We start from the raw sequence: 25,689 nt of genomic DNA, 5'->3' as shown, positions 1-25,689 counted from the left end.
GTATCAAACGTCTTAATGTGGTTTTAGTTAGCCTTAATACCGTGACACGAAAGAATAATTTCACTGTATTATCGCCACTATAATTTGAATTTGATTTACACTTCGGTCTAAGTAACGCGTGGTTGGCTATGCTAACACCAAAAATTAAAAAAAGTATAAATAATTGAATTTCACGGTATTTCGTTACCATAATAAATTTAATTTATACTTTAGCCTCAATAACACATGGTAATCATGATATTGAATTGTAGCTTATATGACACGTTTGTCGGTTTACCATAGCAGTGCCATCTATTGATTACTTACTCAATCCAGTCGAAAAGTATCGACATCTGTTAACATCTTTTGGAGTTAACAGATAATTGTGACTGTCAATTAATTATAGACAAATAATTTGCAATAAAATAAAATTGCGACTATAATTAAAGATCTAAGCTATCATATCTCTTAAGTTGGACCAGACTGCTCACGGTGTGTAATTTAATTTAAAATCGCTTAAGTAGTTTAGGAGTCCATCGCGGACAAACATCGTGACAGGAGATTTATATATATTAAGATTAACCTGCGGTTCGCCCGCAATAATTTCGTCATGTAATCGTTTATAAACTTTTTTTCATTCCTAGTTCTAAAAATATAACTAAAATATTTAATACCAGGACAAGTTCGTCAATATATTTAAAATCTCACAAATTCTTCTCATTTATACACTCGCTAAGGATATTTTTTTTATCAGTGGCGCTACAAACTTTTTAGGTTTGGGCCTCAGATTTCTGAATCTGTCCTATGATCATTTTTAAATATAATAGGCAAGTAGGTGATCATATGCCAGACACACGACTTTTTGGATCTAAGACATGTCGGTTTCCTCACGATGTTTTCCTTCACCGTCCAAGCGAATGTTAAATGCGTACATAGAAAGAAAGGCCATTGGTGCACAGCCGGGAATCGAACCTACGACCTCAGGGATGGGAGTCACACGCTGAAGCGAAGGTCAACACTGCTAAGGATATTACGAGATTCAAAAAAAAAGACCTGATCGATTTTTTTAAAATTTTAAAAATGTATTTGTTTCTCTATATTCGTGTTTCCTAATATACGCGAATCTTTCCGTTATCTTAATAACCAAGTGAACATTATAGAAATGCTAGACTCCTGAACTGTTGGTTTTAAGAATCCGGACCGGAGGACCAGGAATTGTAATAAATCCAAAAAGCTATTCTTAGATAATTTTCGAAGGCGGATAGCGGAATATCCCATGAGATGATGAAACATTTCTCTCACCGAATCCAACAGCGGTTGTAGTCTCGTCAGGCACATGATAATCGCCTCCAGAAGCGCCATATCGTTGAAGGACTCTAAAGCTTTTACTAGAATACGCAGGAGTTGCTTCATGTCATCGTCTGTTACATGTTTACCTGAAAATTATATAATTCCTTATGTCTAGTGACTAAGTAAAATAATAATGTGGCTAGTATTTATATAACTTAACATAATTTATATATTTTTTTTGTATAAAATACATTTACAGATACAACTTACTTATGCAGCCGAAAACTATGAGTGCTCTTGGCTGTAATGCTGGATTGAAGCAGAAAGCAAAACTTCTCGCCAGGGAGGTCCTACAATTGGAATTCTTACTATAAATTTTTTTTTTTTTTATAAAATAGGGGGCAAACGGGCAGGAGGCTCACCTGATGTTAAGTGATACCGCCGCCCATGGACACTCTCAATGCCAGAGGGCTCGCGAGTGCGTTGCCGGCCTTTTAAGAATTTGTAATGTGTTACCGGATTTTTAAATCTAGCAGTTTTTAAGGTAGATTAACTACAATCAATCATGTAATGAAATTTTACCTAAGGTTACAAAAATCATGATAAGATGAACTTTATTCTCACTTTTTACACAATATTTTTAACTAAGCATTATAGAGCCCCCCTCCTCTAAAAAGGGGGTTTAATTTAGGGTGTCTTTTGATCATAGTTTAAATCCCAACCTTATTTGATTTTGAAATAGTGGTAATTAATTAGAAACAAGACGAGACTAATACGCCTATTATATACTTAAAGTCTTGACCTCCAAGTGTTCTCCAAGAACTCGGTTTATGTGCGACGGCGAAGACCAAGGTTGATTGACGATACTAGAACCAGTCTGTTACAGATCCCCGTTAACAACTACGTTGCGTAGTAGCGATACTGTTTTTCTTATGTACTTAATTGTAATATATTTCTTTTTATATTATCGTATTGGCTTAGTACTGTAAGGATAGTGTATGTATTTGTGAATAAATAAATAAACAAAAGATATTAAACCATTATAATAAAAACAGGAAAAATACACTATATTTTACAGAAACTAATAATACTCACCAAGTTTTCAACCAATCACAGCCAGGTATATCTCGCATACAAGCTTCCATTATCTCGAGTAAGGCATCGGTGATGGTTTCCAGAGACTGAAGTGGTAATCTCTCTCTGTCAGTCACCGATGTCACCATGATCGGACCCATGATGCACGATGACTGGCTGCAGCCATATGAGTGTTCGGAATACCTGGATTACAATTATTGAATGAATGCTAGGCTATCTAGGGTGAGTTAACTTGGTCTGTTAATTTTAAATTCTAAAAATATGTACATAATTAAAAGAACCTAAAGAATTTAAGATTGCTCATGAGACTCATGAGATGTTCAACATTTATTATACTAAAAACTTTGAATTTTATAAGAAAACCCTTTATTAAAATTATATCGATCATACAGAGATCGAGATTCATGGATTAAACTGAAAAATATCTTAAATGTCGAATTCCTAAACTTTTAGGGGTTACAAACACGCTTAAAATTAGTATTTTCTATTATATATATTTATTTTGTACCTTTACAGAAAACTTAAATTATGTAAAATAAAATATATAGCAAAAGCTTTAAGAAATAATATTACGAAACATAGGAAAATATTTAATTCCCTAATAAAAGTGCATAAATTCAGTCACCTAGTTACGGATGGGTACTCACCAATCACCAGTGTGACGATGATATGGGCTCCTAAAGGCGGTGACGGCGGCGGATTTAACTTTCGATATACCGAACATTTGATAGAACTTCGGAAGCGCAAACTCATCCAATGACAGCATGAGTAGACGTTGGGTCTCCTCTGGAAGCGACATTTCGACGTGAGTTGAATGGTCGTATAGGTTTGGAATTAGATTTTTAAGCCGACAAAGCCACAAATGTTTCGGAAACTAAAAGTCTAAGATAGAATATTTGGAGTACCGAAACTCAACGTAGTCATCAAAATCATTCAGTAGTTTTTTAAAAACAAAATTGAAATGAAAATCATTTATTCACATAGGTAACACAATGTACACTTATGAACGTCAAAAAAATAAATAAATATTAAATGCTTCTAATTTTACATTTACTGTCAGTTCTTAAATGAAGGGCGTAGAACGGAAAAGAAGAACTGGCAATAAACTCTCCGCCACTCTTTTTAATTACCAAGGTTTTGTTTTACACATTTTTTTTAAGGAACTGCAAGCATTACACCATGTTCCACATGACATCTTAAGTAATTAAAATCAAATTTTCGTCGGAAATATAAAAAAAAAAACATCTACTTACTCAACAAAAATCTCACGAAATATAGTTTTTAAGCCGCCCAAAAATATTTATTAACTTAACAATTATTCTTAATTTTAATTTTTTAATTTAATTTTATTAAGATCTTTTTCTTCATTGTTTACACTGCTAACTTTTACTATTATTATTAATTGTTTCTACTGTGTATTAGATTCTTATTTGTTTTTTGCGACTGAGGCGCAAACTAGCTGCTGTGGTCTCTGGCAGAATGACCAGCGCTGTGGAATAACTCTACTCCTCAGCATAATGCTGAGCCAGGGCCAATACAACCACAGCACACACGCATTACACAATTAAACCTTTTTCTTTATATATGTTTCTGTGTGTGTGTTCTGTTAGAATGTGTTATATGTCTATGAACTAATTAAAAAAAAAGATTTGTCCTCTATCAGCAGGAGGAATGGTGGAGCACGCACTTACATTCCCGTGGGAAAATATAGACACACACACACACATTTAAACACATAAATAATTCTTTTAATACCTGAAAAAGTAGGAGACTGACAGGTGCACAGAGAATGTATAATATTGATGACAAGTCCGTGAGTGGCCGCTCGCATTGACACGGTCCCAGAACACACTAGGAATGTCACCGTGTGGAACAAGTAGGGCAAATGACGGGCTACATCCAGGCAGTTGTTGAAGGAGAGCATCAACTGTAATACAATCAATAAATCATTAGGCAAACCTGTTCGCCTTCTGGTGACGTAAAAAGCACTTTAGAGACAACTTTTTCTGCTGTTTTTTTTTCATAAAATACGGGCAAACGGGCAGGAGGCTCACCTGATGTTAAGTGATACCGCCGCCCATGGACACTCTCAATGCCAGAGCCAACCTTTTAAGAATTTGTACGCTCTTTTCTTGAAGGACCCTAAGGCGAATTGGTTCGGAAATACTTCAGTGGGCAGCTGGTTCCACATAGCGGTGGTGCGCGGCAAAAATTGCCTTGAAAAACGCTCAGTCGTGGAACGGCTGACGTCGAAGTGATACGGGTGGAATTTTGTATTCTGCCTCGACGTCCGATGATGAAACTCAGCTGCAGGTATTAATCCGAACAACTCCTCTGAACACTCTCCATGGTAAATGCGGTAGAAGATGCAGAGTGACCCCCACATCTCTACGCAACGCCAAGGGATCGAGCCGCTCGGAGAGGGATTTTGACGAGTTTTGTTTCTCCGACATTTGTCATGTATTAAAGAGCCGATACATTTGATGAAATGTACCGACAGCGTAGTACATTAAAATGTTTTTTTTAAATACACAATTATAAGGTAGCTTTTACGCTGGTCCCTATACTTAGGAACATCCCAGTGTCTTGTGTGACGAGATGCTATTACGTGGTTCGTTCGCACGTACATATACGTGGAACAATTATTTTTTTTATATATAAATGTTCATATTTAGTACTTTTTAGACTTATATCATAGATTAGATAGAGATTGCGAACCAAATATTTTTGTTAAAGAAATAAAATTATTTAAACCATTAACAATTATTTTTAGAACAACCCAAATTGTAATTGAACAAATTTTCAGTTTTTTAAAGGGCCGGCAACGCACTCGCGACCAGATCTTTCTGGCAGTGTGAATCCATGGACGTCGCTATCACTTAACATCAGGTGAGCCTCCCTCACATTTATCTCCTGTTATATGAAACTATATATAAATATATGAACAAAATATTACTTCGCCCTTAAAGAGACAATTTAAGAGTTAAAGAATACTTACCAAATACCTCGCTAGGATCGCAATATCGTCCCACATCATGTGCTGTTCTAGCATTGCAGTTGGCGAATGACAGGTTTTGTCCACGACCTGGAGAGGATTTTTATATGTCACGTATATTTTGACACAAGTTAATGAATACTATATTTAAGAGGACTAGACATCTCTTTTCAAATCCTGGTTTGGATAAAAAAGAAGAGTGTTGATATGAGAGTGCTTCTATACTTAAACTTCATCTGTGTGGCGTAGAACTCCTGTAGCCTCAATATTTCGATATGTTTTTCTCACGTCACGTAGAAATTTTATAGAAAATGGTTAATCAACAAAAAAAAAATATTTTTAACAAAAAAAAACTTACAGTGGCTGGTGTGATTGGACCCAATATATTATTTGGTAGTTTCGTTAAAGCCTGCAGAAAATATTAAAAAAAAATAAAAAGAAAAAATGTGTCACTGCAAAAACAAAAATTTTTTTTTTGATTAAGTTTTTTTTAACTCACCCTACACATTCGCCCAATTACTTTCTTGGAGACGAGCTGAACATTAGCGGAAGCCAAAGCGACAGCTGTGTCTGCCATTATCTCTATCATGGGCGATCCAAGACCTGGTCAAGTAAGAATTGGTATTATAGGTCCTCCAATTAATTTTTTCCTTAGATTAGAACACATTTTCTTATAATTCATAAACTGTACTGTATTGTACTGCCAGTGATCACCAGCTAACGTAAAATTATATCATTGTGGTATGTTACCACAATTTGTGATTTTATTAGTCTTTAATTATGTTACAATATAAATTTCTAAGTTAAGATTACAGACACCAAAGAATTACCTGAATCCACACTCCTCTGTATAAAGCTATCCAAGACCATATCTATAAGTTCTGGCACATGTCCAATTGAGCCCCATATTTTCGCCTGAACCGATGGATACATTTCAGTTTCTTCTATCGTTAACTCTATCAATTTTTCCAAAATTTGGGCCACTTGCTTCTGACGTCTCGACTCTTCAGTGGGTTTGCAGAATCTGGATTATTAATACACAGTTAATACAAAGTATTATTTAAACGAAAACGAAATTAAAAATAACACTTACTTGACTAGGTTGGCAAGCCACGGGGTCATATACTCCAGACATAAATGCTTTAATTCTATTGTCGAGCCACGGAAACCCTAAAATATAACTTCATTTTTAATATATACTATATAGTATTGTTAGCAGACTGACGCCATCATGGAGCAGAAACCTATACAAGGGAAAGCAAAACCGGCGTTTATTCAATTACCGTAGCTAACAATAAATTAAAAGCCGCCCGCGCGGCCAATAATAATAAAAATAGCCAAACACAGATTAGAGTAAAAAACCGCCTTCACCGGGGAAGGCGAGCTTTACTTTGCTTACTCCGATGAGCTTCCGTCCTGGGCAGGAATTCAGGCGATTGACCACCCCGCGACGGCCCAAGCCGAGGTTCGAGTCTCACAGGAGACACCCTTGCGCTAGCCGCGGGATTAAACGCCATTCTGGCCGAGCTACGCTCGCCAAAACAGCCCGAGCTGAGCTGTAAAGGCCCTTAAGGCCAACAGCGAGATTCCATTCAAAAAATAAAGGCGTTTATTCACTGTTGTTTGAGACTTCGTGCGGAACTGCCGTATTTCTACACTACCCTCAGTAAATATTAAAAGTGTAAACTACCCACGTGTTCTAATCTTTTGAATGTTGTTTCTGTTTATGTAAATTAAATTTCGTATTCATTTTGTTTTAAATTAAATCCGCTTCTCTTAACTAATAGTATTATATATTCTCACATACAGCTTTCTATGATCTAATTATTTTAAAGGCTCTTTAGTTTTCACATGTACCAAAACCACACCACGTCACAACAATAAAATGCTGTCAAGCAATGATAATGTCAGTGCAGGTTTTTGTAGTTGCTTTGTGGTATCGATAAAATATCGATTTGATTGCGTTGTCGCCAGTAGTTGCGACAGCGCAATCAAATTCGACAGTTCGACTTCGGCTTCCTTAGCGGAAACACTGTCGTTGCTACAACGCAACATTCTAGTTGCAATGGTATCACACATTTTTTCTCGATAATTTTTTAAACTTTATTAAAAGAAGATATTATTTTGATTGATAATAAATGTTTATTCTACCTGAATACACTCTTCTAGGAACTCCAGAGTCAAGTGAGGCTCGTTATGTGCCAATTTCTCACTCACAGACTTAATAAAGATAGTGTTATTTGATGGTATACATAATCCTAAAAAAAATATAAAAATTGATATGACATGATTGATAAAACGTAGACCTTTTAAACCGATTGAAATATTTAGAATTTTAGACATAATTAATTAACAATTTGTTAAATTTGTACAAATTCGTATTCATTGCCTATCTGTAGAAGAAAAATTTCTTTGACAAAAAAAGGAACCTCAAAAGCACAAATGTCCTCGTCACAATCAACAAAACATTTACATATATTATTATCTTCAATTATATTTATTAATTGTGATAAACAGTGTTAAGTGGATAAAAAACAGTACACAAGAACAGAGTGTCTTCCCCTGATAGACTGAAACTAGTGTTATTGGACACTATACGTTAAATATTATATTTAGTAAATTAGGTTAGTTTTAAAGTACTAGTCTTAAGTGAGACAATAATGTTAAATTGAGTTTATAGAGCAAATTATAAAGTTTACCCGACGTCTCCAACAACTGTCCCTCGATTTTAAGATGAAATGTTGCGGTCAACGCACACAGCTGATTGTACGCAGCGGTGCGTAGGTTCGGATCACACGACCCTAAGTTCAATAAGGCCATATTCAATAAGGTCCCAGGCACATCTTTGGGCCGTATTTTCTGATGTACCGTCACAGAATCTTGCTGGTAACGAATTTAAAAATAGTTTCACTTTCACATAGTTATTTTTAACGTGCAACTAATGTAGTATTTCCAATTCGATTTGAGGAGGATAAGACTAGCAATTCGAGTTAAAAAATATTTTTAAATTCATAATAAATACACTGTAATTGCAGTTTACTAAGACCACAGTCTTCACACATTAAGACAGTTAGGAAGAAAGAGACAAACATATATTTTTTTTATTTAATATTGACTCACCGGCTGACTAAGTTCCCATCTATTCCGTATATGAATAATGGACTGTACGATATTATCACAATCGTTGTGTATGAAGCTGAGGGGAGTGGCTTCGTTCACTATTGATAATGAGAACTGGTTATCATCCACCAGGCATACCTAAAATTGTTTGTAATATAAAACAAAAACTTAGTTTTGAGTTGAATGATGTAGAAACGTCTACATAACAACAGTAATAAAAAAATGTGCAGTAGTACGAAAGAAGTGAAACATCTTTATGACCTTATTTTTCGAAAAATGATCTACTATATGCAACTTTACAGAAATTGGTTAAATACCTAAATAATTTATCTTATTTAACTTATAAGATAAAGTTTAACAAAAGGCTTTTATTATCATAGACGTGAATACAAATAATACAATTATTTCATTTTACCTTATTACTACTAAGATTATTACAGAAATTCATTAATTATAATAGAATTATTACTATCACTGTTATCGTTATTATATATTTTTGTTATTAATGGCTTCGAATCTCTTTGAATCATCCGTGGTAGGGACAGGAAAAATATGGCGCGTAACAGAAAAATGTGACGCGTAACGGAATAATGTGACGCGTAACCAAAAACTGTGACGGTGTGTGTGTTTTTTTTTACATCGCAGATAAAGAAGTTTCACTTCAAAAATGTTGTTTTTTCACTGCCTCCTTTTTTATAAAACAGTTACGTCTAGACAACGCATAAATAATCTAAACAATTTAAAAACTTTTACATTTTATTTAGTTCATTATATTTAAAAAAACATCCTAAGCCTTGAGCCAAACCAAAACATCTCACACATACAAACAACTTGTTTGTATATTTTAAATCAGACCAGAACCAAAAAAAACAAAAGATTTAAAACTAATTTAATTAGAAAAAAACATCACAACTAAACCAAACCGTTACCAATTTGTCTGAAAAGTTATAATATATAAATTTAGATTACACGGTAACCCCGTGCTAATGCTGACGTGTGACTAATAAATTCCAATTGCCGCTAGGCTGCAGCTTCCATGTTCATCATGGAATCTGCAGCCTAACCATCCATAATCTATATAAATAAATGTAAACATACCTCGTCAATTTCTGAGGCATAGTACACATCATTCAATAACACCGGAAATCCTAACACCTTGGTCTTCTCAACTGATGTTATTTGCAACGCTGTAGGACCCACCTAGAATATATTTTGATGAAGATCTAATATTTCAATGATTACGAAATAATATAACGTTATGCATATGGGCGTCCAACGATGAGTCACAAAGCGCACTGGCGCACGCGCTACTCCCAGGCTACCTGCGTGCACGCACACATACGCGCGAAACCAGCAAGACTTTTGTGTTTACGTGCGCATGTCGATAAAGTTTATAAAAAAATATATTTGAAATGTTTTAAGATAAATAATATTATGTTGAATAATAAATAATATGTATACTATAAAATCGAGTTTACACCGAGATGAAAAAAGATATACGCCTATTATCCTTAAGACGAATGAATAATGCATATAATGATTTTAATTCCATAGAGAATTTAATAAATATATGAAAATTAAGAAGTTTACCATCAAACTATTTGATATGATATATGATTTTAATTCCATAGAGAATTTAATAAATATATGAAAATTAAGAAGTTTACCATCAAACTATTTAAAAGGTATTGATAAGAGTTAATTTTTGATATGTGGAAAATGTGCATACCTTAATGGCGACTTTAGTGTCCTTATGCGATAACTTGAGGGCATTATTAAACACTTTGAGGTCTTCCTCAAGGGCCAAAGTCGCTCCGGGAAGTTTTTGTTGTTCCGAGTCGATATAGTCGCATAGACGAGCATGGTTGTCTATGAATATTAGTTTTCGGTTTCCCTACAAAAGATAAATTCTAAGTTTTGCTTTGCGTGTCGATTTTCCACACATAACTAAAAATTACTAGAACATATGACTAGGCCAAACGCTTATCAGCAATATAAAGTTGAAAGGCACAAGTTGTTGTAAGATTTTTTTTGCCAAGATTCAAGGTTGCCAATTCGTCAGCGACGTGATGCTCATGTTCTTCATCTCCTGTATTCCATCCTGTTCAACCCTAAAACTCCTTCCTATCTCAAAAATGATTTCAATTTTTTGGGAGTCCATAACTATAGATTACGCTCTTCCGAAAACTATACCCTTGAAATCCCATCTCATAACTCCTCCTTTGTTGGCGATTCCTTTAAGGTCTCCGCAGTTAGGCCATGGAATTCACTTCCCGTCCCTATTCGCTTAGCTCCTTCTCTGTCTTCCTTTAAATTTCTTCTGTACAAACATTACCTGTCCACATCGTATCCCGAACTTTCTTACCAACTACTAACTGACGTGAGACTTATCTTAAATTATCGTGATTTATGTGTCTTTTTACTCTTTAATGTATCTTTAATATTTTATTCCTGTTTAGTTTTTGTTTTAATAACTGTGTATTACATGTATTTTGCACTACTTGCCTATCTTATTTAATACATTTATTTTTTTCTTTACTCACAGTGGTTGCCTGGAAGAGATCGCTCGTAAGCGATAAGGCCGCCAGTTGCCCTCCTTTTGATTTAATTATGTTAATTTTTATTTTTATTTTGTAGTGTAACGAAGTGTAAATAATTTTTTTTTTTTTTATAAAATAGGGGGCAAACGGGCAGGAGGCTCACCTGATGTTAAGTGATACCGCCGCCCATGGACACTCTCAATGCCAGAGGGCTCGCGAGTGCGTTGCCGGTCTTTTAAGAATTTGTACGCTCTTTTCTTGAAGGACCCTAAGTCGAATTGGTTCGGAAATACTTCAGTGGGCAGCTGGTTCCACATAGCGGTGTTGCGCGGCAAAAATTGCCTTAAAATAAGACCAAAATAAATAAAATAAAATAAATAAAAAAGATTCTGCTTAGTGCCTTCCTTTTAGATGTAGGTATATCTTACCTTAGCCATTCTAAAATTATTATATACAATGCAACATAGTACATAAATTAAGTATTAAAATATAAAAAAAATTAGATATCTTTTTTTAATATATTTATTCATAATTATGAACGTCGAAAAGAAGTTAAAAAAAATGTCTCACCCTTAGCGGCACCAAAATAGTTTCATGGAACTTGGTATACTCCCGAACCCAGCTGTTGCAGTTGTATATATAGCACGCCTGTATATTCGTGTAGGCTACTTCTGGGAGGACTGTAAACCACTTTTGGAGGAAATCCGTTCTGAAATATTGCATGGGTTAGAAGAAAATAAGATACATCATAATAAGGTAACACAAAAGAAATACGAAGAAAAAGAAAACTATCAGTCTTCCTAAGAAAAAACTTATGTGCCTATACAATTCACAAATTTAAAGATTCAAATAAAAAAAATATTTATAGTGAAGGAGGAGCCTACCCAGCGCTGCCGTATACGTGACTAAGGGAAAGCTACAGAGATTGGCGCCATAACGCGTTACGTAACGAATGGGTTTACCCTCAGTTCGATAAAAAAGTACCTAACTAGGTAGTTTCAAGCCTACGTTTTTATAAATATTCTTTCTTTCTTATTTAATTAAATTCTAAACATTTTTATGAAACATATTCTTAAGAATCTTGCTACAAGTGCGCATGTGCAATAGTTATTCATTTGACTCGTTCGGTTGTTTACGAGTTGTTACGAATTGACTCGACCATCTTCCCGAAGTGGGATGGTCGAGTCGGAGGAGGGAGTTGTGAATATAAAAGAGGTTGTGACACATGCGCACGGGCTTTTTCTTTGTACAAGTTTGAAGTTATACAGTTCACGTAAAATCAGTGAAGTAAATTATAGTGAATTAAGTCGTCATTGAAGTGTTTAATTTCCTACTCTAAGAACTAGATCAACTACCGCTAACACACATTTTTTTGAAAACCCCGATTTTTATATAGCGTGTAATTTTATTTCCCCTTTTTTATAACAGGGGGGCAATGCAAAGGCACACCTGATGTTAAGTATACCCTCATTGACTCTCTCAATCCCTTTTTATGCAAAATATTACCGCCCAAAGCAGTCTCCAGATGAAACTACCTATTGTTTAGACACTAATCTCCGTTAACATACAAACCTGAACCTGTTATCGGAGTTGGTGTGAGTGAAATCGATGATCAGCTCGAAGGGCTGTTGGCAGAACGGCTTCAGTGTCAAAATGACGTGGTAGATCAGAAGATCCGCATTCACTTCTCCGATCCTGGCGAAATAATATTTTCATTGTATATTTAGTCATATACTTGTTTTTAATATTTATTTATCTTTAAAATAAAAGAGATAGCTGAGAAAATAATAGAAGAAGAGGCAAATGGAAGAATTTGGAGAAGCCGTCACTCCTGAGGAGGTCGTGTCGTTATCATCTTATAGTACTCAAACGGAGGCTATTTTAATTAATTATATATGATGAATGAACCTCTTAATGTGTTGCTGAAATATGTATTTTAGGAAACAATATTACCAGTTTGTTATTTTACTGTTAAAACAATCCTTATCCTGCTTCTTTTATAATACAAAATGGTCTATCATTAAATTAAATGATAAGCTAAAACTAGCGTCATTTCCACATACAAACAAACAAATGAACTAAACATCATTATAAGAAATATAATTATTTTTCATTGTTTAGTAACATTTTTCATTATTCACTGTTGTGTTCATCGAAATCGTTGTATGTTATAGTTTAGTTATTAATATATCGACTTATGTGTAAAATAAAATATATTATAAAAGTAAAAACATGTAGAATTTCTTTCAAAAATATTTTAGAAAACTTATGTCAAACCGAGCGAAGCCGCGACATTTGGGGTCGTCAGTAATAGCTGTGCCAAAAAGTTGGCCTTACGTCTACTAGCAATAAATTATAGTTTTTAGTTTAACCTACAAAATATACGTGCATAAATTTGACAATTGCCGTACTGAAAGAAAACACTTTTTTATCGGATTGAATCTATGTATTAAAACTCCGGGGAAATAAATTCAGTTAATACGACTTTCTCTACAGCTGTGATACTTTTTCACATTCAACACCTTTTGTCTTCAGTCACCGTGACCGCGCACGCAAAATTTAAAATTATGTAAAATAAATTTAAGTTTATAATAATTTTTAACTTCAATCCGGTAAAAAGGTGTTATCTTTAAATGTGTAAAAGCTATGTTAATAAAAGATAATACAATTGTCGCACTATTATTTTTGGTGAAGAAACTTTTGTTAGTTTAAAAAAATTAATAAAAATAAATTTCGTGTGTCTAGCTTTGCTCTTTAGCGATCAAAAATGCTATTGAAGCCAAGGCTTGATAAACATTATTACTCTCCATCAGGAAAAAACATCAAAACATCAAAAAAATCCACAAAATAATTTTAGATAAACGAAAATTGAAGTTGTAGATTTGAGATCAGTGAAGTCTAAAGCTTTGTTTATTTATTTGATTAAAATAATTTTTGTGTTAAATAATCCATTTATTAAGAACGGCGGTACAACTCCTCTATGCATCCTATATTGCTGACATATCCTCTTCATCATTTCCTCCTATGCATCAACAATCTTACATTCCCATCAAACCAGTCGTTCTCCTAACTCTAATACGAGCAGATATGCTCTTATTTTATTTTCTATTTTCTTTGTGAACTATAATCTAAGTTAATATACTTATGTGGACATCATTATAATCTTTTTTTTTTAAAGATCCCAAGCAATTTCCGAGTATCATAACGTATTAGCTCGAGATAAACCACGAATTAAAATAGAGTAATACATACTTGTATCTTCTAGAAATAAAATAGAAGACTGGATTGCCCAATTTGCTGGTGCCGGCTTGGTAGAAGATATTCAAACTTTTGATACTTTTAAACTCTTCTTTTTGGTGCATGTTATGTTTCACAATAAACTCTTCGAAGTTGGTGGAAGACATGTCTATAGAAGACCAGCGGGCGTAGGAAGAGAAAAGAAGACTTGATGTGCTGGAATTGAGAACAATAAATTATTAAATAGATCAAAAGTTAAAGAATTATTCTCCTTAAAACATTTTAACGCTTTTTAGCTATAAGGACATGTACTATTTTGTTCATGAAGCATACAAAAACTCAGCTTTGCTACCAAATACTCACGATTCAACAGGTTTATGTTCCGGCGGACCCAAATAAGCAAGCAGTGTCGCCATCTGTAAATATATACATATATATATTTCAATTACTTTCAACTTAAATTAGATAATTAATTAGCTAACAATTATAATTTATATAAGGTCTGTACATTTATTTAATTATATTATTCTAGTATTGCTACATTAATTTACTAAGTTTTCTTTATTAAATACTACCACATCATACATAATGCTATATCTACAGTACTACAAGTTATCTTTTCTGAAATAATAAAATTATGGTAACTACAAATGTTACACATAATAAAAGTGCAATAAAAACCGTAAACTCCATGTTTTAGATTTTACTAATAATTGTTTGCTTATCGTTAGCAAAAAACTCTAGCAATACTGCAGATTAGGTATCGCATTGACACTAAACAATATTATTATTTGGATAAGTAGTGGTTATTCTGTTATATTGGCGAAGAATTTGAATGAGAGGTGGCTGAACTCTTAGGTTGGTTTTTGCAGAAGGTTTCTAAGGTTCTGTGGAACTTGAAAGATAACATACCTTATCAAACGGCCGCCGTCCAACCGCCTTATGATCTCTGCTACTGGACAAATAATCACCAATCCTCTCTTGGTGGTTCCACAATAACCTATGTAACGCCAACACATTCGCGTCACTTATAAACGACAAACTATGAGCCGCTTGCTCTACGCTCTCACAGTCGGAGGCTATTTGTATGAAAAATCTGTAAAATTAAATTAATTTATTGCGTAACATTGAATACGATAATCATAATTAGTTTCTGGATAATACTTGGGAAAGAAATACTTAAAGATATCTTATCTTTTTGCTTGCAAAGGTAAAACTTTGCCAAACATATATGCCAAGAAGGTTTAAAATTGAATATAAATGTTTGTCTTTAAATTGTCTATACCATACATATAAATTGTGTGTGAAGTGCCTGTACTTTGCCTTTGTTCGAAACACACTAGAATATGCATGCACTTAAAGAAAACTTTTTTTTAACGGATTGAAGCTATGTATTATTATAAACTTATTTTATTTTACATTATGTAAAAAATTTCACTACGTTTCACGTGCTTTACAGCGTGCGTGGTCACGGTGACTGAAGACAAAAGGTGTTGAATGTCAAAAAGTATCACAGCTGTAGAGAAAGTTATATTATCTGTATTTCTTTCCTCGGAGTTGATATCGATTAAAAGATGAAGGGTTTTTGCAGAAATATAAAAATTATGTAAAATAATTATAAGTTTATAATACATAGCTTCAATCCGTTAAAAGTGTTTTCTTTAAATGTGTAAATGTTATGTTAATAAAAGACAATACTATATGCATGCACTGTTTGGTCCTTAATCAACAAGAAATTTCCAAGCAAATCTATATAACAATATACAATATGAAAAAGTTTTTAAGTTATAAGGAATTCCGAAAGTATATTTGCTATATAGATTGCTGCAAGTACTTAGGTATTGAATCCCTGGAATGTAGACGACGATTCTTATAATTCTCCCGTCACCAACCCCGCTAGTGAGAAACCCAAGTTTACCGGCATACATTACGTGTACATTTTACATGCTAGTTGGAGAAAACAAACACAAAACCAGATCCTATAATGAAGATGCATATTTTTATTACTCACTTGCGTCCCGTCTCGAAGTGTGCTCTAAGGAAATCGTTAAATGGCAACATATGTTGTTCCTTTGAGAATTCCACGTGATTCGCAATATTCTGCAGTATTTTGGACATTAGCATCAGGCCACGCTTGATTTGCAGAGGTATGGGCCGATGGACTATGCCCATTTCTTGGGGTGATACTAAAATTTAGGTCAGATAGTTAAAAGATTATTTCTATATATACGAAAGCGATTGCTTACGTAGGTATGACCATGGAGAACGGATGAATGGGATGCGTGGATGGTGAGTCTGGTTGGGCAGGAGGAACAAGAGAAGGGACAACTTGAAATAACTCATAACCGAGAGAGTTTCTGCCTGCCTCTTCGGGAAAAAGACATACTATAATATATAAAAAAAATGTATGCAATGTCTCACCAATTGCAGGGTTAATAAATCTCAAAAAGAGCACAGTTCCGACTGCACCAACACTCGTGTGGGGAAATTGTGAGAATCGCTTATTCAGAACCTGTTGAACATTAATAGTTATTTACATTCAATATAAAATACACATTGACAGCGCTTTTCGAGTCGTTTTTGTTTTGTTAACTAACTAAAACTTCACATGGATATGATCTGAAATAAAGAAGTTACACTCTCTTGACAATTTGAATTCAAAAAGACCAGAGATAAATCACAAAAGACCAAGTGTTTACCGCCAGGGGAGGGAGATCTCAAGTAAATAAGAGTTTTATCAAAATTCGTGATTTATTATTATTATGTATTAACAATCAAATACCGTAATATAATTATACACAGGTCTATGCATGATGAACACGTCAAATTTGAGAGAGTAGGGAAGTCCGGACTTAGAATTATCGCATGTTGATTATAACATTGATTTTATTCAATTTATCGAGTATTTTTCAATTTTTCATTCAATTTATTTGAGAGTCGACTGTATTTTGTTATTGAAGCAATAATATCGTCAAAAAAGCCAAACAAATCCTACCTGGTATAAACAATGACACATGCTCCTAAGCTGCGGCGGGAACATATCCGCACAGTTCACGATTCGTTCAAAAACCTCTTTGGTCAACTCTATTAAATTAGCTCGATTTACGTCTATATCTTCGCTTGGGTCTAATCTGTAATATATACAAAGACTTTATACCCTATTCAATAATCTCTTTCTAACACAACGCAGGTACAATGTGAAAGAAAAAGACGGTTTTTTTTTATTATAGACCAGGGGACGGCCAGAGGCCCATCTGATAATCAAGTTATACGTGGCATTGGGCAGAGGGCTTTGTCTTGTCGCGATGCTGGTTACAATACTGCCTATATAGTAATAACTATAGTCTATAGCCTAGTAGTAACTGAGGCTTCGGGTCGTAAATCATATTTATCTGTCTGTCTCGCTCGCACTTATATGCCTCATTGAGAGGTGTAGTGTGCGTAAGTAATTCCATGTAATAAATGTTTTTAATTTGTAATATAATCTTTGTTTCGATGTAATCTTAGAGAAACTGCGTAGATAACGATTACGCCTTGACCTCGCGTTCGCAGGTAGCTAAGTATTGGTTGCTTTGCGTGCAAATTTCTACAGTCAGTGTCATTTATTGCCTGACAACTCAGTTTAAAATTCGTCTTCAATAAATTATTAGTAAAATTTACCACTTTTATAGTTCAGTTTAAGTTAAATATTTATTAATAAACGCATTGCGACAAATAATAATTCGTATCGCTTTATTTTCAAAGTGACACGAGAGCGATAAGAACTTTCGAGAAATCCAAAAAAATATATTTATAACACTGGAAAATCATCTTTTAGGAAATTTCAAAAATATCCGCAGCTATATGCTAAGTCTTACCTGGCTGGGTCCACTTCAAAACACAACTCGGGCTGTTCCAACAATGAACTAATGATAGGCTCCAATAAATTCTGTAAGTACGTATGTCCGTATATCTTAAAGCAATACGCCATAATCTTGCTGCCAAGAGAATTTCCTCGGAAGAGTGTTTGCATACAATCCGATACCTAAAAATCCAATATATTACTTGATACATTGCGTTTATAATTTAACTATTTATTGGATATTAATATGCACATAGTTTTTGAAAGAAAATAAGCTTTTTCCGCGGAAACGCTTCAGTCTTTTTTCGAAAGTCTTTGTCAAAATCACGTCGCAATACAACTATAGCACTTATTGCCATCTTACTCAGGCGAGTTGGCAGGTAAGTTGGCAGATAAGTTGGCAGGTAAGTTAACAGGTAATTTGGCAGGTAAGCTGGCAGGGAAGTTGGCAGGTCAGTTGGCAGGTCAGTTGGGAGGGTAGTTGGCAGGGAAATTGGCAGAGAAGTTGGCAGGTAAGCTGATAGGGAAGGTGGCATGTAAGTTGGCAGGGAAATTGGCAGAGAAGTTGGCAGGTAAGCTGATATGGAAGGTGGCAGGTAAGTTGGCAGGGAAGTTGGCAGAGAAGTTGGCAGGTAAGCTGGAAGGGAAGGTGGCAGGGTAGTTGGAAGGGAAGGTGGCAGGGTAGTTGGCAGGTAAGTTGGAAGGGAGGGTGGCAGGGAAGTTGGCTGCGATTGGACAGGAAAGTACGTAGCGTGAGGATGTTAATAGATAAATGACTTTGTCAATATTTCCATTTTTGAAAGACATATGGTGAGATAATAAAAAGTGCGACTTGCAGCAACTAAGGGCAATTATTTCGTCAGTGGAAGATGTCTATGAGGTATGCAATGTCGAACGCTAGAACTCGGTCAAAAAAATTTCAAAACTGAATGAAAATATAATTTCCGGTTTAAGGCTTTACAATTTAAGTGACAAAAACAGAGTAGGTACCCACGACCGTTGGCGTAAACGCACAATTCACCACAAATAATTACTTACTTCAACTTCCCGATAGAATATATTCCAAAGCAATGGCGCGAGGAGGTGTTTAGCGTCAAACAAAGTGACGAACACCCTAGCTAGTTCATCCATTTGCGATGTACTGACGACACTGGCCAGCGCCATGGCTATTGGTAGTTCACCCTAAAACATTTTATTTATATAAAATTTAAAAAAAAATAGTATATAACAATAATATATATAAAATAGTAACACTGTCGTAATTCATAACTTTTTGTTAAGACAGTTTTGTATATCGACAAGTGGTTTCGATGTACGACTCTCATCCCTGCAGTCGTAGGTTCGACCGGTGGCTGTGCAACAACGGCAATTATTTATATTTAACATTCGCTCGTACGAAGAAAAAGCTCGTGAGAAAACCGGCTTGCCTTAGTTCCAAAGAGTCGATGACGTGTGTCAGGCTGATCGAATTGCTTAATATATTGGCAAATAATCGTAAAACACATACAGAAATCTGAGGCACAGATCTAAACAACCTACAACCCTTTGTAGCGTCACAGATTTGTATTGTATAATACTCATTTATGTTAAACATTTCGAGATAATGTTCTTAAATAAGGACCAGTTTCCTTTCACCCGAATATATTCAAGCTACATTACCAAAAAAATCTTTATAAATATAGATTTTTTTACATCGTCACTAAAAAAAAACTTTGACATATGTTAACGTACGCATGTTGCGTCATAGGGACTGCAACTAAAGTTTTGGCGAATTCTTTAACTAATGAATGTCTAATTTGAATTTAAACCAATAAAATGGTTTTTAAAATCTTATCCAAAACCTTATTAATAAATATGTTATTATTTTTAATTAATTTATAATTACTTTACAATGCTATGACGCTATGTCCGCTATGACGTTTCGACAAAATCACATACAAATTACCTTATCTGATATCATAGTGACGAGCTGCACCAACTGTTCAAACCTATCAGCCAATACTGTTTCCGCCAAGGTATCGAACTCTGTGCCCTGCTGGAGTATCTTGGTAAGTACTTCCATGAACGCTGCTCGTGTCTGCAAGTCACGATGGTAGCCAAGATCTGGAATAATATCGGATGTATCAATATTTGTAAATGATAATGTAATTAACGTCTACTAAGACATGGCTAGTTCAATCATTTTTACGTATTAAATTCAATAATAAACCAAAGCTCAGTACCGGTCAAGAGAGTGACCTGCTGCAGATGCAACTGGCGCAGAATATGGAGTGGCTGATGTCTCATATCAGATACTTAAGCTTTAGTGTAATAAACAGGGTATAAGTGCCAAGTAAGTACACAATACTTTTAATATGTAATTTTTTAACATATATTTAAAATTTCATTTTATCAATAGCATTTATAAATCGGGCCGAAATTTCGCTTCATTAAACTACCCGTTTTATAAGCGGAAGCGTTTGAGATCTGGATTTATCCACGTGTGCTTAAAATATATTGGACAGACTTGGAATATAATGCATACGAAATACAACCGTTCTGGACAGAAGAACAAAAAAGTTCTTACGATGTACGGAAGTGCTTAAGAGAAGGAAACTTGAGTGTTTCGGACAGGTTTTGCGTAACACCAAAAAATATGAACTCCTTCAACTAGTCATACAAGGCAAAGTGGTAGATCAAAAATCAAAAAAAATCAAAAAGTTTTTATTTCAAATAGGCCTTTGCAGGCTCTTATGAAACGTCTAGTTGCACGGTTCCAAAAGTGGGTCTCATGGAGAAGAACCGGCAAGAAACTCCATGGACACTCTTTTCAACAATGGTTTAGCTTAGAAGGAGACCTGGCCGTCTAGGTTGAAAACCCTAAGCCAAGGGTTTGGTCAAAGCATCAAGTCATTGTTTAGAATAATAATAATAATCGTTTATGTGCCAAGATAGTGGTACGGTGGTTAGATCGATCAATTACAAATATCCGTACAATCAGCCATATATAAATAGACATGCAAATGTCATATAAAAATTTACAATGTCTTAATCTAAAATTAATAGCCATCAGCCAACCTTCGCAAGGAGGTGGCACTACGAAGAACATGTTTTATAAGGTACATTTCTAAACCATACCTGGATAATTTTACTTTAAAGTTATATCCAGTGAGTAATAATCTAAACAAAATAACTATAAGTTCTTACCAATACTATGCATCAAGCCCGAATCAATGTTAGCACTGAGTAAATTGGACATCGCTTGAATAGTCGCTTTCCTTAACGTGTCCAGTCGACCAGGACCCTCAGTTATCTCCACTTCATTGCAGTCGTTTAGTAGGTTCATAAATAGGGTGAAATATCTGTTAACATATTCTAAAGTTAATTACGTAATATAAAATGGTGGGCTGAAATGACAATAAACAACTAACTGTGTATATATAATTTGATTGATATATTAGAATGTTTACAGAAACAATATTTCTAAGACAAGGCCATGTAATCTACTGACTTTAGGCTGGCCGAGAAGGCGAATTAAAAAAATCTTCAAATCTTCACAATTATTTAACTACCATCTACAATTGGAAAATTTTCAATGAAAATATATATTCGTAAGACGATACAAAATATATCCCAAACCTAAACTTAAAATAACTTTATTCATATAGGTAACCACTTATGAACGTCAACAGAAAAGTTGTTAAATTGATTCTAAATTTTCATTTACTACCAGTTCGCAAGTGAAGGGCGTAGATCGGGAAAGAAGAACTGGCAAGAAAGTCTCCGCCACTCTTTTTAATCGCCAAGTTTTGAGTCATACCAATTTGAACTGGAGCAAATCAATCCCAAGGATTACCATCATTTAATTATTCGTCATTAATGAAAAGTTTTATTGATTAATTTATGTTTAACGAGAGTTTTGAATTTATTCAGTGATAACTACTCACTAGTACTTAGCACGTACGTAATATACCTTACAAAATTATTTCATAATTTAGAATATGGAAATTTATTATAATATAATGGAGTTCTACTCTAATACTATTTCTTAATAGACTTCTAATATGTGTTCGTTCAAAAAAAAAACATCATGCGTTAGTTATCAGAATTTTATACTAAAAAAATGTTATGTATGACAAGAAAAAAAAGTTTAAACGTACGTATATAATCTGTAATGGTATGTCAAAGACGTATTTGATTTTGACATTCGGAAGTGACACTAACACTCATAACAATTTATAATAAAATTAATTAATGTTTTACGATTGCACATCCAACAATTATTAGTCAAAAAGCTCACGAACTAATTCCACATAATCTACGCGCACGCACATATACGCACTGAACGAGCACGACCAGTTCTTGTGGTTGCGTACAAGTGTCAATGAAGTTTAAATAAAATTAAATTTGAACAGTAAATATGAGACTGTATTCAATAATAAATATTATGTTAAATAAATAAATAACAATCCCAAGGATGTCATGCTATGAAAACAATATTAGGACAATAGTATCTTAAATTTGTCTATTACAACCATTGTCAAATTACTTACTTGAGAAACAGCTGACTTTTGGCCTCCATGAGGTCCCCCCTATCGGACTCTTCGGGCTGCAGAGGCAGGCCTTTGAGTAAGGCAGCCACAGCCTCCATACAGGCCTGGTCCAGTTCTCTGGGACACATCACATGCCTGTTACACAACGTTACGTCTCACTTTACACTAACTAATGTATTAAAAGATGATCTATAGATTACCTTTTTCCACCTCCTTGTGATTTTATTATTTTAGTGTATATTGTCAGTTAAATTTATTATGTACATTGCATACCTATGTTTTAGTATATGTTATATGCTAGACTAATTCCTACTAAGTCTCACCATCTCTATGATGCTTGAATTTAAATCAATAAATATGTATTAATGCCTATAATTTCAATGGTTTCAATATAAAAATGCCTTCATACAAAAGAAAACACAAAGTAATCTCCAACTACTACTACTAGCCACAAAACACATTAATTTGGCTGAGAGCAGTTACTAGAAATTTTATGACATATTGTATATATTACGACTTATTTCAATAAATCTTCTTCTTCAGACATACGTTTGTTTCACTAGACACTAGACCGGGCGGAAATAGACGCGCGACTAAAATCATGAATTTTAATAGCTTTGTGGCGACCAAATAATACTACTCCTTTTTACCACCGCGTCGGTGATTTTAACGCTATGTGTAACGACACGGGCACGGTGGGTGGAGCCTGCAGCCAGTGGCAGCGCGACCAGCGGACAGTGCGATTCGAATTATCTAACGCGAAACCTGTGCGCGCGTATTACGAATTTCCCTTAGTAACTTATAATTAATTTATTCTTGTTTAAACGTTTTCTTTCTCTTGCTGTGTTATCAATTCTTTTCTTTATTTGTTCTGTTTTCTTCGGTGTATACTTTTAACCTAATATACATACTAAAATCTCAAAGAAGTTTCCTTTGTTTCACTACTGCCTAGCCTAGGAACTATTATTATATGGTGCTGGTCTCACGCGCACATATAGCTTCATGGGGGCTCTTAATGAATATAAACAGTTGCCTGCCGCTCCAAAGCGATAAGAAAATTTCCCTCCTTATTATTTAATTACTCTAATTGTACTGATTTGTTGCAACGAAGTGATAAGATAATAAAAATGTTTTGTTGCGATTATGCCTTTAGAACAATCAAAAAGGCATTTTTAACAAATTTGTATGGAGATGGTAATAACTGGTTATGGTGGCCATGTGGTTCATATGCATATACATTTCCACTTATATATGATCTCTGATTCACGGAGAAAGAATCACATGGGATACTTCAGATAACAATTCACAACATGAAAATCTAGGAGTATTGTTGTTAACACAATTATAGTTAACTGATTGTTTTAATATAACTAGCTGCCCCAGCGAACTTCGTTTCTCCTTAATGTGGTTTTAGTTAGCCTTAATACCGTGACACGAAAGAATAATTTCACTGTATTATCGTCACTATAATTTGAATTTGATTTACACTTCGGTCTAAGTAACGCGTGGTTGGCTATGCTAACACCAAAAATTAAAAAAAAGTAGAAATAATAGAATTTCGCGGTATTTCGTTTACTACAAAATAAATTTAATTTATACTTTAGCCTCAATAACACGTGGTAATCATGATATTGAATTGTAGCTTATATGACACGTTTGTCGGTTTACCATAGCAGTGCCATCTATTGATTACTTACTCAATCCAGTCGAACAGTATCGACATATGTATATTTAATTATACTAGCGTTCAACTATTGTATAATATGTAATATTATATTACACTATAGTTGAAATACAAAGGAATATAGGATTAAAAATATCGACACTGGTTTAAGACCATAGACAATCTTCTACAATTACGACAGTTAACCTCTCTCTAGTTAGACTATAAACTAAAAATAAATCAGCGCTACAACCTTTATCAATCCGGGCCTGAGCTTTCTGTATATGTATGATCATTTGTTAATCTAATAGGCAAATAGGTGGTCAGGCTCATGTGCCTGACGCACGCCGACTAAGGCAAGCCGGTTTCCTCACGATGTTATCGTTCACCGTTCGACAGAAAGTCCATTGGTACACAGCCGGGGATCGAACCTACTACGACCTTAGACATTAGAGTCGCACACTGAAGCCATTAGGCCAACATTGCTGCTTAGTTAGACTACTGAGACTTCATCTCTCGTTAACTGTTTATATGTTCGCAGAGTGACATAACAGTACCGATATTGTGTATATTATGTAATTCTTCATTCGACATTATGGTATTGGCTTAGTACTGTAAGGACAGTGGTTTTTTTGAGGTGTGTGAGGGGTTCCTGATGTTTAGTGATACCTTACCTTTTAAGAATTGGTACGCGCTTTTCGACCCTAATTGGTTTTTTTTTTATATAATAGGGGGCAAAAGAGCCGAACGAAAAGGGCAGTCATCCCAGCCCACAGACACCAATTTTTAGTGGGTGCGTTACCGGCCTTTGAGGGTGGAGTACGCTCGAATTTTGAAGAGTAGGAGGTCGTATCTCTCAGGGAAGATCCCCGTCGGGTGTCGATTCCACAGTTCGCTAGTTCGCAAAATAAAATGCTTTGTGACACGGACTGTGGAAGATTTCCAGCCATCAAGGTGATGTTGATGAAATTTAGAATGAATACGGCTCGTACGGTTTGAAAATATCGTGAACAGCTGGTTCCACATAGTGTTGGTGCGCGTCAAAAACTGCATCAAAAACATTTTCGCATTCGTCGACGACCGACGATGAAACTCAGCTGCAGGTATTAATCCGAACAACTCCTCTGAACACCCTCCATGATAAATGCGGTAGAAGATGCAGAGTGTTTGAATTTTTAATAAATAAATATAATTCTAACCTCAATACTATTTTATTAACCTACGAAAATATTTTACGCTAGGTCATATAACTTTTGAAGTTATACTTCTTTTGGCGCGTTAGGGGGAAATAATGAGAGTAAATTTTTACGATGCGCGCGCACACCGTCACAAAAAACCGACACCATGCAGTTAGCATAGTCAACATTTTAAAATAAAACATGTCCATCTCTTTAAAT

At 34.7% G+C, this 25,689-nt stretch overlaps 1 protein-coding gene across 1 annotated transcript in view; it reads right to left on the bottom strand.

Moving 5' to 3' along the window:
• The window catches only part of LOC123717171 (neurofibromin), a 66,997-nt gene that overhangs the window by 18,193 nt on the left and 23,115 nt on the right, over positions 1-25,689 (bottom strand). Inside the window, exons 26-53 of the mRNA XM_045673039.1 lie at positions 22,630-22,764; positions 21,284-21,438; positions 20,043-20,200; positions 19,136-19,279; positions 18,114-18,280; positions 17,252-17,387; positions 16,678-16,768; positions 16,268-16,442; positions 15,169-15,352; positions 14,620-14,672; positions 14,272-14,472; positions 12,592-12,714; positions 11,590-11,728; positions 10,209-10,373; positions 9,578-9,679; positions 8,480-8,617; positions 8,059-8,242; positions 7,511-7,617; positions 6,453-6,529; positions 6,190-6,383; positions 5,859-5,962; positions 5,718-5,768; positions 5,363-5,449; positions 4,120-4,291; positions 3,012-3,150; positions 2,365-2,547; positions 1,540-1,619; positions 1,282-1,415 (exon numbers count right to left, since the gene is read on the bottom strand). Of these exons, the coding sequence (XP_045528995.1) occupies positions 1,282-1,415; positions 1,540-1,619; positions 2,365-2,547; positions 3,012-3,150; positions 4,120-4,291; positions 5,363-5,449; positions 5,718-5,768; positions 5,859-5,962; positions 6,190-6,383; positions 6,453-6,529; positions 7,511-7,617; positions 8,059-8,242; positions 8,480-8,617; positions 9,578-9,679; positions 10,209-10,373; positions 11,590-11,728; positions 12,592-12,714; positions 14,272-14,472; positions 14,620-14,672; positions 15,169-15,352; positions 16,268-16,442; positions 16,678-16,768; positions 17,252-17,387; positions 18,114-18,280; positions 19,136-19,279; positions 20,043-20,200; positions 21,284-21,438; positions 22,630-22,764 (3,778 nt within the window). The remainder of the gene's footprint in view (positions 1-1,281; positions 1,416-1,539; positions 1,620-2,364; positions 2,548-3,011; positions 3,151-4,119; positions 4,292-5,362; positions 5,450-5,717; positions 5,769-5,858; positions 5,963-6,189; positions 6,384-6,452; positions 6,530-7,510; positions 7,618-8,058; positions 8,243-8,479; positions 8,618-9,577; positions 9,680-10,208; positions 10,374-11,589; positions 11,729-12,591; positions 12,715-14,271; positions 14,473-14,619; positions 14,673-15,168; positions 15,353-16,267; positions 16,443-16,677; positions 16,769-17,251; positions 17,388-18,113; positions 18,281-19,135; positions 19,280-20,042; positions 20,201-21,283; positions 21,439-22,629; positions 22,765-25,689) is intronic.

The sequence above is a fragment of the Pieris brassicae genome, chromosome 12, assembly GCF_905147105.1.
Source record: "Pieris brassicae chromosome 12, ilPieBrab1.1, whole genome shotgun sequence".
Classification (NCBI taxonomy): Eukaryota; Metazoa; Arthropoda; class Insecta; order Lepidoptera; family Pieridae; genus Pieris; species Pieris brassicae.
Note: the sequence above shows the minus strand (reverse complement) of the source record. Positions and strands in the feature narration are given on the sequence as shown.